At 48.6% G+C, this 11,720-nt stretch overlaps 2 protein-coding genes across 2 annotated transcripts; one reads left to right on the top strand and one right to left on the bottom strand.

Annotated features, from left to right (window-relative positions):
* Nucleotides 1–418: 418 nt before the first annotated feature.
* PCYB_041660 (hypothetical protein) lies at nucleotides 419–8,656 on the bottom strand (the record flags this gene model as incomplete). Its single annotated transcript, XM_004225317.1, has 12 exons — nucleotides 419–686; nucleotides 847–962; nucleotides 1,168–1,300; nucleotides 1,436–1,558; nucleotides 1,686–1,805; nucleotides 2,135–2,312; nucleotides 2,469–2,531; nucleotides 2,688–2,822; nucleotides 2,970–3,376; nucleotides 3,582–3,899; nucleotides 4,066–7,326; nucleotides 7,478–8,656. The coding sequence occupies 2 exons, from the start codon at nucleotides 8,654–8,656 to the stop codon at nucleotides 4,066–4,068; spliced, it is 4,440 nt and encodes a 1,479-aa protein (XP_004225365.1). The 3' UTR covers nucleotides 419–686; nucleotides 847–962; nucleotides 1,168–1,300; nucleotides 1,436–1,558; nucleotides 1,686–1,805; nucleotides 2,135–2,312; nucleotides 2,469–2,531; nucleotides 2,688–2,822; nucleotides 2,970–3,376; nucleotides 3,582–3,899.
* A 1,921-nt stretch (nucleotides 8,657–10,577) lies between these two features.
* On the top strand, nucleotides 10,578–11,267 carry PCYB_041650 (hypothetical protein; the record flags this gene model as incomplete). Its single annotated transcript, XM_004225316.1, has 2 exons — nucleotides 10,578–10,868; nucleotides 11,094–11,267. The coding sequence occupies 2 exons, from the start codon at nucleotides 10,578–10,580 to the stop codon at nucleotides 11,265–11,267; spliced, it is 465 nt and encodes a 154-aa protein (XP_004225364.1).
* Nucleotides 11,268–11,720: the final 453 nt, after the last annotated feature.

Genomic DNA, 11,720 nt, shown 5'->3' with positions numbered 1-11,720 from the left:
CTTTTTTTTTTTTGAGGCTCTTGGGGAGAGAAATTAGCAAAATGGGCCACCGTGTGGACTCCCTTGGCGCAAATGATTCGTACTGGGACGCGCATATGCAGTGTAGGGAAAGACCATACGGGTATGCTACATGGGGTGTGCTACATAACGGCTGCGTTTCTCTCCCCCAGAAGCAGTAAAACAAGGCAAAGGAGAAAAAAAAAAACACACACATGCGAGCATGTCAGCATGTGCACATATACACACGCATGAGACCTCTCCCCCGGCGCGCATTTCTTTCACTTATATTTTTTCCGTAACATGGCACTCTTTTCGTGGATGTCCCTGGTGCGCAATTTTGTTTGTTTTTTTTTTTCGGGAGCGGCGGGCTGGTCCGAGGCCTGCTTATGTGCGTGGTCGCGGTTTTGTTCCGCCGCACCGTTGGGTTCATTTTCTTCTCCGATCTCTCCGTCTACATCTGGGGCGCCCCTGGGTTCATTTTTTTCGCCGACCTCTCCCTCTACATCTGCATCAGAGCATTTGAAGGACATCCTCTCGCGCGCAGAATCGTCGTCTCTCAAGTTTCCCTTCGTCTCGAGTATATGGCCCGCGTCTCCCGCCTGGTCGCCCTGCGCTGCTTTGCCCATTTGGTTAATCTCCTTTAGCAGGCTCTGCATGTTGGCCTCCAACACGACGTTCTCAGATTTCTACGAGGGGGAAGTGGTGAATCGGTGTAGAGGAGAAGCGGTGTAGAGGAGAAGCGGTGTAGAGGGGAAGCGGTGTAGAGGAGAAGCGGTGTAGAGGAGAAGCGGCATAGAGGAGACGCGGTGTAGAGTTACATCAGTGCGCGTGCATCTCCTCGCTTACGATCGCCGAAATCTTCGCGTCCACGTTGCTAATTTGCTCGCGCAGCTTCTGTTCCGACATTTGAAAAATGAGTTTCCTGTTTTTTTTCTTCGCCTCCAGTGAGCTGATCACGTTATCTGAAGTGAAGGGGGAAAAAAAACAAAAAAAACAAAAAAATAAACAAAAAAAAATGAAAAAAAAAAAAAAATAATAAATAAAAAAAATCACACAACTGTGGACTATCACCGTGGGGCTGTGTGTCTATCGTAACAAGGAGGAGAAAAACGCCCGAAGATAGTTAGACACTCTAAAAGGTGCCCCCTCCAGCGGCTCATCATTTACTTATATCACTAAAGAGAAACTCGCAGTTCTGTTTAAGATACTTGACGTCATCGACCCCTTCTTCTATGTCCATGAGTGAGAAGTGCAGGTAGTCTTTTTTTATTTTGTTTCTGCAAATTTCGTGCTTTAGTTTCTGCAGGTGAGGGAAGGAGACGACCCGGCGTGGCAGTACGAAGGCGTGGCAGTGCGCAGGCATGACAGCACGGCGCACAACAGAGGAGACGACCCAACGCGGCGCCACGCAGAAAGGACCCCCCCTGGGCATTACCCGGATGCTCCTTCTCAGCTCGAAGTTCTCATGGATAATTTGATTCGTGTCTGCAATGTGCTTTTGGATTATTTTTTTTTTTATGAATAAATTCTTCCTAGAGTCGAAGTCGAATCCGATGACCTGCAAGGAGGGGGGCACACCGATGGACATTTATTCACCAAGAAGAACGAGAGGAGCTTGACCAGGGTGACCAACCGGACCAGGTTGACCAACAGGACGAGTCCCCTTCTTCCTTTCGCCCACTTACGTTTTCATATTTCTGCTCGATGAGGACGTCGAAGTTGATGCACTCGTGGAGGAACCTCTTCTCGAACTTCTGCTTCTTCCTCGTGAGCTGTTCGCTTAGGGCCAAATTCCTTTTATGTTTCTGCGGTGAGTGAGGGGAACACGGATGGAATTGGCGAGGCGGTATGACTGTCTACTCAACTAGACGGAGGAGTGGACTGAGCATTAGCTCTGTTTCCCTTGGGGGAGATAGTTCTCTCCTTTCTCTACCTCCAACAGGCGCTTCCTTTCTTCCCGTAGGGACTGCTCGTCAACCTGAGGGCATTAAAATTTCACCGTGATATGCAAAGCTGCTCGTGAAAAAAAAGGGGCCAATCTTGCAACTCGGCCTGGACAGGCACACACACAGAGAGAGACGCACCAGTGAGTTGTCGTTCGAGTCACCATTTCATGTTCCCATAGAATACCTACCTGTAGTGCATCTAACTGTCTCATCGAATCCTCAAGCTTCGATAAGTCCCCCTCGACTGCAGCCCTCTTCTTTTCTATTTGGCGTAGAGCTTCTTCCTTCCTTTCTTCATTTATTAACGTGGCGTAAATGGCAATACAGTACAGCTCGTGCAGCTTGATCAGCTTTTGTATGTTGTACCTAGTAGGGTGCGTCGGCGCAGGTGGGGCAGGTGAAGCAGATGGGTCGGAGGAGAAGGGGGGCTACATAAGAGGCACGTTCTGCGTCGGTAGTTCGTTTCCCTTAGGAAGCTAAAGATTTTTTTTTAATTTTTATTTTTTTTCCCTGTGGTCTTACTTCTTCTTCCTCAACTGTTTTAACTTCTCATTAAACTCCTCGCACTGGTCGGAGATCTGATAGCTGCAGGATGGGGCGTATGACGAGACGGGTGGATCACAGAATGGTCGGCAATGTGCATCCCCATAATGGAGAGACGTGCAGTCATCGCACCGCTCCATCTCTCCACAGACAACCACCCCACTGCCAAGAAAAACACACATGTAGAAATTCCCTTACATGTAACTCTTCACATCGGACAGCGCATTTCTTACATCATTTTTCTTCTTCTCGTGGATCTCAAGACTTTCTGGGTCTGCTTCGTCATCGCAAGGAGCTTTGTCTTTGGGGGGTTCCTTGCCTGCCTCTGGTTCTCTTCGGGGAAGACAAAGTAGGTCAGGTGGATAAGACAGCCAAGTTGAGGACACACCACTGTAGGAGGAAGAAGCGGGTGGGGAGACACGCCTGCCTATGTGTCCTCCTTTTGTGAGAAGCTGCGTAGGCTCTACTCACCCTCCTAACCCGGCTCCCATCCCGGCTCCAATCCCCGCTCCAATCCCAGCTCCAATCCCCGCTCCAATCCCGAAATGCTCCCCCTTCTTTTGCGCTTTCACAGTTAGGTCCCCTTTTTCATGTTCCTCAAAGGCATCCCCCGTTTGACTCTCCACCTTGAGCTTATGCAGGTGCATTTTGAGCAGCACGTCAGGGTCGAATTTGTTCGAAACAGGGAGGGCCTCCCTCTTCACTCCTTTTAACGCTCCCCTGTTGTACAAGCCCGAGTCGATGCTGTGCGAGTAGGGATGGCTAAAATATTTGTCCGTAGCTTCCAGGGAGAGCTTCAGTTTGTTGGACACCACGTTGATTTCTTCAACGTAGTTTTGCTTTTCCTCCTTCAGGGCGAGGAAGTGGCTCCGGAATTTGGCCTTTTGCTGTAATGGGGCGGTGGGAGCGATGGGAGAGGTGGAAGAGGTGGAAGCGGTGGAAGAGGTGGAAGCGGTGGAAGAGGTGGAAGCGGTGGAAGAGGTGGAAGCGGTGAAAGCGGCGAAAGCGGCGGGGGCAGTAGAAGCAACGGGGTACGCCGCTCCGCATCCGCGCAGGTCAAGCCCAACACGGCGCCCCCCCTGCGGTGCCCACCTGGTCGATAAGCATCTGCAGCACGTAGCATTGCAGGCGCTTCCGCGCGTTCGTGAACAACTCGCAGGGGAAGTAGAGGAGGTAATTCCACTGCACACTGTCCACCCCGCTGGCCGAGAAAGAGGAGCCGAACAGGTTGGCATACAAATAATTCAAATTCATGTTTGTACAAGGGTAGTAGTGAGAAAAGAAGAGGCAAGAAAAGTCTTCAGTGTATCGATCTATGTAATCTTTTGTTGTTTTTAAAAAGTAAAGGACATTATTTTTTTCTACATTTTGGAAAAAGTCCGATTCTTTAAGTTGGAGAAAGCGCAGCATTTTTATTTTCTCTCTAATGGGACAAGAATGATGGTAACTGTTTTTTTTAAACGCATTGGTCACATACGAGTTTGTGTTTAATCCGAAAAGAAAGTCTACTTGTGCGAGAGGGGAGCATTTTTTTTCTAGCTTTTTTATTAGGTGCTCCTTGGCTAGCTTTTTTTTTTCAAATTTTTTTTATTTTTTCAAATTCATTGATTAAAATTTCTGACTCGTTAATAATTTTTTTGTCGAAAAAAAAGTTTTTTCTGTCCAATTTGATACTACTGCTGCTGTTTTCGTTTTGGGTGATTAGTTCCTTCAGCTGTTTTCGGAGCTTGTCTATTTGCTCTCTTTCTTCCTTCCTCTTCGCGTGGAGTGTACTCAGGTAGAGCTTGTTTTTGTAATTCTTTAGGCACTCCTCCAGGGAGAGGCGGTATTCGTTTTCGTTTAGGAAGGTGAAGATGGTCGTTTCGTTGTCGAAGAAGAAATTCGTTCGCCGCGGCGCGTCAGTGAAAGGGATAGCGTCGATAGAATCAGCAGCATTCGCTGAAGTGGCTGCCCCGGAAGACGTAACTTTATCATCACCAGCGTGCGCCTCTTTTGTTGCACCACTTCGGTGACCCCCCTTCGCCACCCCCCACTCCATTGACACCCTCTCCTGAAACGTTTTCCCCCCCTTGTCGCGCAGGCGCTTCCTCAGGGCGCTGCTGTACACTTTTAAAAACACCACACTGGGTTGCCTCAAAAAAAAATTCACGTCACTTGGGTAGGAGGAGGACCCTTCACTTACCTTCGCCAAGGTGGCTTGCATAGTTGGGTCGATGTCCTTTTGGCATATTACTTCGAGGGAGGGGTCCCCATTGGTTAGTGCTCGCGGGTTGGGTTGATCTCCACCCACATGCTTGTCTTGCAGTGGTCTGCCTCGTTCGTGACCGCCTCGTTCGTGATCGCCTCGTTCGTGACCGCCTCGTTCGTGATCGCCTCGTTCGTGATCGCCTCGTTCGTGACCGCCTCGTTCGTGATCGCCTCGTTCGTGACCGCCTCGTTCGTGGCCACCTCCCACCTGATCACCCCGGGGTGCCATTCCGGGGAAACACGGCGCGCCCTCCAAACAGAAGTACCTCTCCTTGGTCAAGAACAAATTGTATGTCCCACTTTTCATGTCTACCGGGTGAAAGAAGTTAATCCTTTCCGTTCCTCTGATAGAGGAGACCTGCACCTCAGGCCCCTTCACCATCCCAAGTGGGTATGCAGCACTGTCAAAGGAGAAGGTAACAACAGTGTTCGAGTCCGTAACGATGTGGAAGCTGCAGACATGTCCAGCATTCTGTTCCATCCGTTCGTTAATAAACTGAACCCTCCCCGTATGACTCAGATCAATGTGTAGATCTTCTTCCCCTAAGTTTATCCGAAATAGTTGAGCACCACGATATTTTTCTTCTCCATTTGGTTGTTGATTTGATTGGGTCTCCGAATCTTCGTTGACCCCATTTGGACGAAATGCCTTCCTCCTTCTGCGTCTCTTCAAAATAAATTCTTCGAAGGAATTTTCTTCATCATTTGGGTCATGCATACCTTCACGTCTACTCTCCTTGACTCTTTTCAACCTTCTGAGAAAGGACTTCTTCTTCCTGGAGAGTGGAGATGTAACCTCGTTTGAGTGTCCTGGGGAGGCTTCCCCCAATGTGACTCTGTTCATGTAAAAAAAATGGAAATTCATATCGAAATCAACGAGGACTAGGTAACTGCCAATGACCTTCCCATACACGACATTCTTGTGAGGCACCTTCCAATAGAAGACTCGCACGTTGGTGTCCCAATTTTTTTTTCTCATGATTATGGTCTCCTTCTTTATCAGTTGCACGAAGAGGAGGTAGAAGTTGCGTAGGTTCCCGGTGGCCGTTAAGAGGCAGGCGTAGTCACAGTCGCGCTGGGAGCTGCGATCCAAGTCGGCGTTCACGTCGGAGTGTTTGTGCGTTGAGAGGCTCAGCAGTAGTGGGGCCGTCTCGCAGCTTTGAGAGCCGCCTTCATCTCCTTTATTTTCATCTCTTCCCTTTTCATCTCCTTTATTTTCATCTCCTCCCTTTTCATCCCCCCCCTTTTCACCTCCTCCCCCCTCATCGCACACCCGCGCGAGCAGCCTCCCTACCAACACCTCATGCACGAAGTAAATGAACAGCTTCTGGTGCGACACGGAGTAAATCAAAAAGAAGAAGAGAAGCGACCCGCACACCTTGAAGTAGCCATTAAAAATGTGCTCATTTACCTTATTGAAGACGCCGCACTCGATGCACCGCCTTCCACGGTGGCCCCCGCTTGGTCTGCCTGATCCTCTTGGTCCGCTTGATCCGCTCGATCCGCTCGATCCACTCGATCCGCCTGATCCGCGTCTTCCAGTAATTGCACCCCCCAGGTGCCGCCTCACACTCCCGTAGAGCAAAATCTTGCAACTCATTAGGTTGATAAAAAAAAAGGAACCATCCGTAAGGGACACAAACAAGCAGTTGCATTCCCCCATCATGGAAAGAACATCAAACCATTTAATTCTCCTACCAGTGCAGAAAATATTCAATTCGTTGTTTTCAAGAGAGTGCCATTTGAGCATTCTAGCTTCATCCAAAGTGAACAGCTGCTTTCTGGTGCACACTCTAAGGTCCTTTATTTTGTGTAGAGCAGTGTGTCCACAAAGGTAGAAGCTCGAATCCTCAGCTGCACACATTTTTTTTCTATTAAAAGTTGTGGTGTAATATGAGAGTCCATTTTCAAGCTGAATGAGTAAATTCCCTTTTTGCAGGCAGAGATTACTTATCCTGTGTGTTAGGTACCTTTCCAAATTGACGACCGAGATGGGGATAAAGATATTTGCAAGGTTATCCTCATCATAGTGCAGCTTAGCAAAGTTGGCCTTCCGTTTCTTCCGCATCTGGGAGAGGTCATTCTTTCGGTGTGCTCGTTTGGAGGTGGTTCCCTTGTTGGTAGGATTATCCTCTCTAGAAGAACATGTATTGGTATAATCGTCCCTCGAGCTGGGGTAGCCATTCATCTCGCTGCCACAACCAGCGATGCACTCAGCGAAGGCCACGGTGTCCCATGCGTGCTCATCGTCGACTCTCCCTTCCCCCTCCGACTCGTCCAACAACTCAAACCCTTTGTCATTTATTTTATTTTCCACCTTTTTAATTTCGTTTAATATGGATTCGAAGGTGGTTCTACACTGCTTGCGAGGCTTCCTCCTGTTGTTGAGAAGTTCGTTTGGCTTTTCCTCTGCCTTCCGGTTTTCCTCCCCCTTCCGGTTCTCCTCCTCCTTCCGGTTCTCCTCCTCCTTCCGGTTCTCCTCCTCCTTCCGGTTCTCTTCCTCCTTCCGGTTCTCCTCCTCCTTCCGGTTTTCCTTTCTCTTTTGAAATAAGCACTTGGTACTCACGTAGTTTTCTTCTACGGGGGTTACCTACCGATGAGCGAATGGGGGGAAAAGGGGTGCACGATTAGCGGCGTGCCACGTTAGCACGTTAGCGAGTTAGCGGCGGCGCTACAGCGATAGGTCACCACTGAGTAGCCACACCACCGCTTATCCACACCGCCGCTTATCCACGCCCCACCTTGCGAAAGGCGGCCGGGGGAAGCGCGCCGTAGTTCACGCGGAAGCAAACAATTTCCTTCGTTGCGAACGCGATGAAGAGATACTCGGGCTGGTAAAAAATGGAGCAGATTCTCGAGTAGCTGTTGTGGCACCTCAGTCGGGGCAGGTGCCTAGAATTGGTGGACAGGTCATAAAAAAGGATCTCATTATTAGAGAGGCAGACGGTGAAGACGTGGAAGTCTAGCCACGAAGTTGCTACAATGGGACTGTTAAAGAAGAGTTCCTTCGCCATGGTGGTTACTTTTACTTTTGAAATCTGCTCATTTGAGGTGGCCACAAAGAAGACACTCCTTTTTGACACCAAAATTATTTTCTTCCCATCGTAGGGACACACCATCATTTTTTTAAATCCCGATGAAGACCTGTGCGTGGCGATTACTTCCGGGTCTTCTTTTTTGTTGCTAGCCAACTTGAGGGCACAGATGAGGTAATCCTCGTCGCTGGATAGCTTGCTCCCCAACTCGTAGGAGGATAGCTTGCTCCCCAACTCGTAGGAGGATAGCTTGCTGCCCAACTCGCCGCTTAACTCCTCGGTGTTATCCCTTCCAGACAGCGCCCCCTCCTGCAAGGGGGAACCAAGGCGCCTCTTCAGTAGGAGGTACACCTGGCCATCCCCCAGTGTTACGTCTTTTATGGTTTCCCCAACTCTGTGTGTTAAGTGCACCTCGAAGGAGTTTAACCCATTCGCCTCATCGAATACGAGGTAGCACAGCAAATCGCCGGAGGCTCTATGTATGACCACTGCCATGGCATGCTCCTTTTCACTGCAGGAGATTTTCCTCACGGGGTGTGGGCTGTGCCTGCCCTCCACGTTGCCTGTGCCACCGTTCGTTTGTTCGTTGGGTTCTCCGTTGGTTTCTCCGTTGGTTTCTCCGTTCCTTTCCCCGTTCGCTCTTCCGTTCGTTTCTCCCTTCATGGCAACCCCTGTGGTGAGGCCCACTGCTACGTTCGCGCCTCTTCTTCCCTGGCCCGCCGCCAACTCGAAGCGAACTTCCCCAACGGTCTCACAGCACGAAATGAACAAAAATTTCCTCTCATTGTTTACAAGGTTAAGTAGACAAATACAACTACCTTGCAAAAAGCAAAGAACATTCTCGCTGATGTATTGAAAGTCGGAACACGAATTGTAACGCGTCATGGTACATCTTGTAGCGTCAATTTTATTGTGAGATGAGAGAAGTGGAGAGACATTAGATAGAAGCCTAACTGGGATTCATTCGAACAGCAGACTGAAATAAAGCAGCGCGGGGCAGTGCCATATATAAAACTCCGCAACGTTGTGCTTAACGGATGGGTAATTCCCTGCACAGTGGGGAAAAAAAAAAAAAACGAAGAGCAGTTCGTACCTATGCACGTGACCATACGCCACTCCCATGAACCCTAAACCTTTCCACCCATTTCTGCTGCTATTCACCTTCCCACACTACGCGAGACAAAACTCACACAAAAAAAAAAAAAAAAAAAAAAAAAAAGACATCTACCGAGTGCGTCGCCTTACTGAAGTGACAAACAGGTGGAAGTCCCCGCCGGAAAAACTTATAAGGCGAGAAAAAGTGAGAAAAGGTGAAAAAAAATGACCCAAGGGGAGAACTAATTTTTTTGCGTTGATTTTCCTAGCATGTCTGTGCGCCCTGGGGAAGGAGACTCTCTCTCCTCTATCGTTTTACACAGCTCACGTAGCTCTGCGGTCAGAGAGGCGAAGTGGCGGAGCGGAGATCGCCTTGGAATGATTGCTCCGGAAAGTGGTACGTGGGAAGGCTACTTCCAATCGGTCACCCAGGCAATCATCCAGTCATGCCTCTTTCCATCATCCAAAGTTCCCTCACGGCGAGCGCCAAAATGTTACGTGTGCGTTTTGGCTGCATGTGTAAGAGGCTTACCCCCGCTTTGTTCGCAACCCCCCTTTATTTTTCTCTCCGTTGTGCATACGCGAAGGGAGCATACTGTCACATTGGGCTCCATTTAAGGTACCTCCCAATGGAGTTACAGGGCAGACGCTCCAACGTTGCAGGTTCCTGGGCGGTTTAGCCGATCCGTCATAATGGCAGAGAAAAATGCCGGTGGGTGGCACCCAATTTGTTTCCCCCTTTTTACTGTTTCATTTTGTGAGTTTTTTATTTAACCCCCCAAGCCTGCACAATTGCACAATCTCACAATCGCACAATTGCACAACTGAACAGCTGCCCATTTTGCATGCGTACCATTTGGGGGGAACACATTCATATTTTCCTTAATGGCTAACTTAAAGGTAATCAAAACGGAGTGCCACGTTGGCTGTGTTTCTACCACCCAGTGAGTCATTCCCTTTAGGGTTACAATTTTTCCTCCTGCGGATGCACTCCTCCTTTGGACTCCTCTCCATTTCGAAATGAACATATGTGCGTATGTGCCCATGTGCGCAATTCTCACCCGCCTCGTTAAAATCAACGCCGTTTCATCGGAAGAGGCACTCGCGAGGGAAGTAAAATTGAAGAAGAACTAACTGCAAAACGGAATGCGGCATACAAAAAGGGATCGCGCTGAAGAAGCAGGAAAAGCACAGTTACAGCTATCCTCCTATACCAGTTAGCCAATAAAAAAAAAAAAAAAAAAAAAAAAATATTCCATGTTCATGTAAAAATGGCATACTTGTAGCTGCGGTAAAAATGACTTTCCTCGTATTTGAAAAAAAAAAGCACAATAGGTTTTCTTTTTTTCGAAAAATAATTCATATCGTTAATGTTAATTAAGGAGCAATTGAGCTTTTACGTGAAGGGAAAAGAAGAAAAGTCACTTTCATCGAAAAAAGGAACAACATTGAGAGTAAGTGAAAAAAAAAGAAAAAAAAAAAAAGGGACATCCTCTGCAGGGGCTACAAGGGGATAGAAACTTTAAATGCAGCAAAGGTTAGTGAGGAGTGGACCTGAAGAGACGTTCACCACTTGAGGAGTGTGCCCCTACCTGTGACGAAAAAGACCGCCACATATAGTGTGCCAGCCGTCATATTACAACGTGCCAACCGTCGTATTATAACGCGCCAACCGCTCATCAGCACCTACCTGTCAAGCGAGCCGGCAAAAATGTCGTTCCTCAGTAGCCCCTCGACCAACCACATGATAACCAATCTAACCAAAAGGACAAATGAATTTCAATCCAAAATAGATAGCATACTTAACAAAATAAGCACGGAAAGCTTGCCCTTCCAGAAGAAGTCCTTCATTTGCTGTGTGAACTGCTTCGACACATACAACACGGACTTCGAGACCATCGGCAAGTGCGTGAACAACTGTCAGAAGGGGACGGAGCACTTCGTGCAGGTCGTCCAAAATGAGATGCAAAACTTGCAGAACAATTTGCAGTCATGCCAGCAGGTAGGCCGAAAAAAAAGGAAAAGGAGGAAAAAAAATAAAATAATGCCTCGCCTTGCCCCTGTGCAGCTTTACGTATGCCTGCTTTGGGGTGGGGCTCCCTGGAAGGCACCCAGTACAGAGGTGCCACCCGTTGTGTGCATCTTCGTCACCCCTTGTGTACATCTTCGTCACCCCTTGTGCGCATTGTCGTCACCCCTTGTGCTCCTTCCCCCACCCCCTTTTCAGTCCTGCTTCTACAAGTACTCCCCCAATTATGCCAAGAGCAACGCTAACATAGACGGCCCAACCATCGAAAAAGAAATGGAGGGGTGCGTGGTCAAGTGCTTCGACAAGCATGAACCCATGCTGCCGGAAATATCCGACCGCCTGCACAAGACGCTGAAGGAGGAGATGAAGTGAGGAGAAGTGAGAAGCGAGGAGAAGCGAGGAGAAGGGAGAAGAAGCGAGGAGAAGCGAGCAGACGCGAGCACAAGTGAGTAGACGCGGCTTGGTGTGAACTCCCCGAAGTTAGGCATCACCGAGGGAGCAACCGGGGAGGAAACGGTGAAGAGTCCACCCCTCATGGGAGAAAAACAAAACAAGGAACACAACACAGGATAGTTCATGGCAATACCGCACAGCATGGATAACCAACGCAACAGTTACGTGGGGGATCCCCCACCCATGCCTTCCAGCGATGTACAGCCATTTGCTTTGATGTTTTTTTTTTAAGACAATGCAGCAGTTTTGCAGAAGACAATTTGGTTGTTCACCTTCCAGCGCATACACATGTATGTTTTGTTTGTGTGCCTAGACGCATGTGCCTTTTTTCATTTCCCCATTTTTGGAACCCCTTATTTCCCACGAAAGTTG

Source organism: Plasmodium cynomolgi, chromosome 4 (genome assembly GCF_000321355.1).
Source record: "Plasmodium cynomolgi strain B DNA, chromosome 4, whole genome shotgun sequence".
NCBI classification, from domain to species: Eukaryota; Apicomplexa; class Aconoidasida; order Haemosporida; family Plasmodiidae; genus Plasmodium; species Plasmodium cynomolgi.
This window is presented reverse-complemented; position numbering and strand designations above follow the sequence as displayed.